Source organism: Fringilla coelebs, assembly GCF_963513975.1.
Source record: "Fringilla coelebs genome assembly, contig: SCAFFOLD_38, whole genome shotgun sequence".
Classification (NCBI taxonomy): Eukaryota; Metazoa; Chordata; class Aves; order Passeriformes; family Fringillidae; genus Fringilla; species Fringilla coelebs.
In genome coordinates this window covers 1,735,633-1,737,831 of record NW_028167583.1, presented here as the reverse complement: position 1 = coordinate 1,737,831, position 2,199 = coordinate 1,735,633, and the positions used below count along the sequence as shown (strand labels likewise).

The 2,199-nt window shown below is 52.5% G+C and overlaps 1 protein-coding gene across 1 annotated transcript; it reads right to left on the bottom strand.

Annotated features, from left to right (window-relative positions):
- Positions 1 to 652: 652 nt before the first annotated feature.
- Positions 653 to 1,585, bottom strand: LOC311165746 (olfactory receptor 14A16-like; the record flags this gene model as incomplete). Its single annotated transcript, XM_084227256.1, has 1 exon — positions 653 to 1,585. One exon carries the CDS (start codon positions 1,583 to 1,585, stop codon positions 653 to 655), a length of 933 nt encoding a protein of 310 aa, XP_084083382.1.
- Between the last annotated feature and the right edge of the window lie 614 nt (positions 1,586 to 2,199).

Below are 2,199 nucleotides of genomic sequence, written 5' to 3'. Positions count from 1 at the left end.
TGCTATTTGCCCCCAGCCTGCCCATGGCCACCCTGAGGCTGCTCACAGGGGTTTTCTGTGCTGAGCATTGGCCTGGGTGTGTTCTTGAGAGAGCCTGGGCAAGGAGCCTGGAGCCCCCAGGCACTGGCCTGAGGCGTCAGCGCTGCCCCAGCAGTGCCCATGGCCTGTCCCTGATGCAGCCCCGGCACTGCCACCCCAGCACTGTGTCTGGCCCCGAGAGCACTCAGGCCCTACAGCAACACCAGGGCCACCAGGGCAGCGGGGCAGGGCCACAGGTGCAGCATTGGCAACACCAAGTGCTGCTGCTGCTGGGCACAGCTGCTGTGCCAGCACTGATCTGCCCCCAGTTCTCCTCACAGACATTGCTGCTGCAGCTCCAGAGAAGGCAACAAAAGGGCATCTCTGCAGAAAACGTTGCTGGGAGATCCTGTAGTTCCTTTAAAGCCACTGAGCGTGCAGCTCCTCATTCACATATTCTGTGGCCATAGAGAAAGTGTAGAGAAACAAGATGCGTAATGTCACAAAGAATAACTTTTCTTTGTGGACTTTATTATTAAAGTAAAACAAATTAACAAAACTTCCAAAATGAGATGTACAAGAAGTATCAAAGATGAGTTTTATTAGAAGTGGTTTGCAGAAATCAGCAAGCACTTTAATGTTTTTGAAAGCATCCAGTCATCAGTGTCCACACTGCAGCCTTGAGCTCCTTGTTCCTCAGGCTGTAAATGAGGGGGTTCAGGGCTGGAGTCACCACCGAGTACAGAACTGACAGGGTCAGATCCAGGGATGGGGAGGACATGGAGGGGGGCTTCAGATAGGCAAATATGCCAGTGCTGAGGAACAGGGAAAGCACGGCCAGGTGAGGGAGGCAGGTGCAAAAGGCTTTGTGCCGTCTCTGCTCAGAGGGGATTCTCAGCACAGCCCTGAAGATCTGCACATAGGAGAAAACAATAAACGCAAAGCAGCCAAATACCAAACAGGCACCAACAGCAAGAAGCCAAAGTTCACTGAGGTAGGATTTGGAGCAGGAAAGCTTGAGGATCTGGGGGATTTCACAGAAGAACTGGCCCACGGTATTGCCCTGGCACAGGGGCAGGGAAAATGTATTGGCCGTGTGTAGCAGGGAATAGAGCAAGCCACTGGCCCAGGCAGCTGCTGCCATGTGGGCACAAGCTCTGCTACCTAGGAGGGTCCCGTAGTGCAGGGGTTTGCAGATGGACACATAGCGGTCATAGCACATGGTGGTGAGGAGGGAAAACTCTGCTCCCATGAAGAACATAACAAAAAATACTTGGGCAGCACATCCTGTGTAGGAGATGATCATGATGTTCCAGAGGGAATTGTGCATGGCTTTGGGGACAGTGGTGCAGATGGAGCCCAGATCAGTGAGGGCCAGGTTGAGCAGGAAGAAAAACATGGGGGTGTCAAGGTGGTGGCCGCAGACTACGGCGCTGATGATGAGGCCATTGCCCAGGAGGGCAGCCAGGGAGATGCCCAGCAAGAGGACGAAGTGCAGGAGCTGCAGCCGCCGCGTGTCTGCCAATGCCAGCAGGAGGAAGTGGCTGATGGAGCTGCTGTTGGACATTTGCCGTGGCTGCACTTGGGGACCTGTTCATGGAGAAAGGACAGTGAAGGGTTAGAGGAGATACCTGTTACCACAATCAAAGCCATTTCCCATTCCCACTTCCCTGGAAAACACAGACACAGTCTTTAGTTTTTTTGCGTTTTGAGGTTTTCTTTATAAGCTCCCCCTTATCTCTCCTGGTATTCTTGGATATTAGAAGCCCTCAGCATTTCTGCTGCACCCAGGGAAAACGGAGCAAGTTCTGTGACGCAAAGTGATGAGTGGAGACTGAGTGGAGATGGTTAGTCATGCTGACCTGTTCAGAGTTTCTCTGGGCTTAAACCTCTCTCAGGTGGAGGGTGATCACCTTCCCACATTTTCCCTAAAATGTCACCAGGCCCTGCTGAGAGCATATGGATCCACCACAGCCCAGCTCCACCTTTGTAGGCAAGGACTCACTTTGCTCATTTCACCAACCCAACAGCATTTTCAGTGTCACAACGCCTCTGTCTCTCCCCATCAATCCTATAACTCAGAGTTGCTCTAGCACAGCTTTGCACCCTGGATTGTAGCTCCCAGCTTGGACAGAAATCTCAGGGAGACTTCCAAGTGTCCTATATGATGGCATTGGTTAA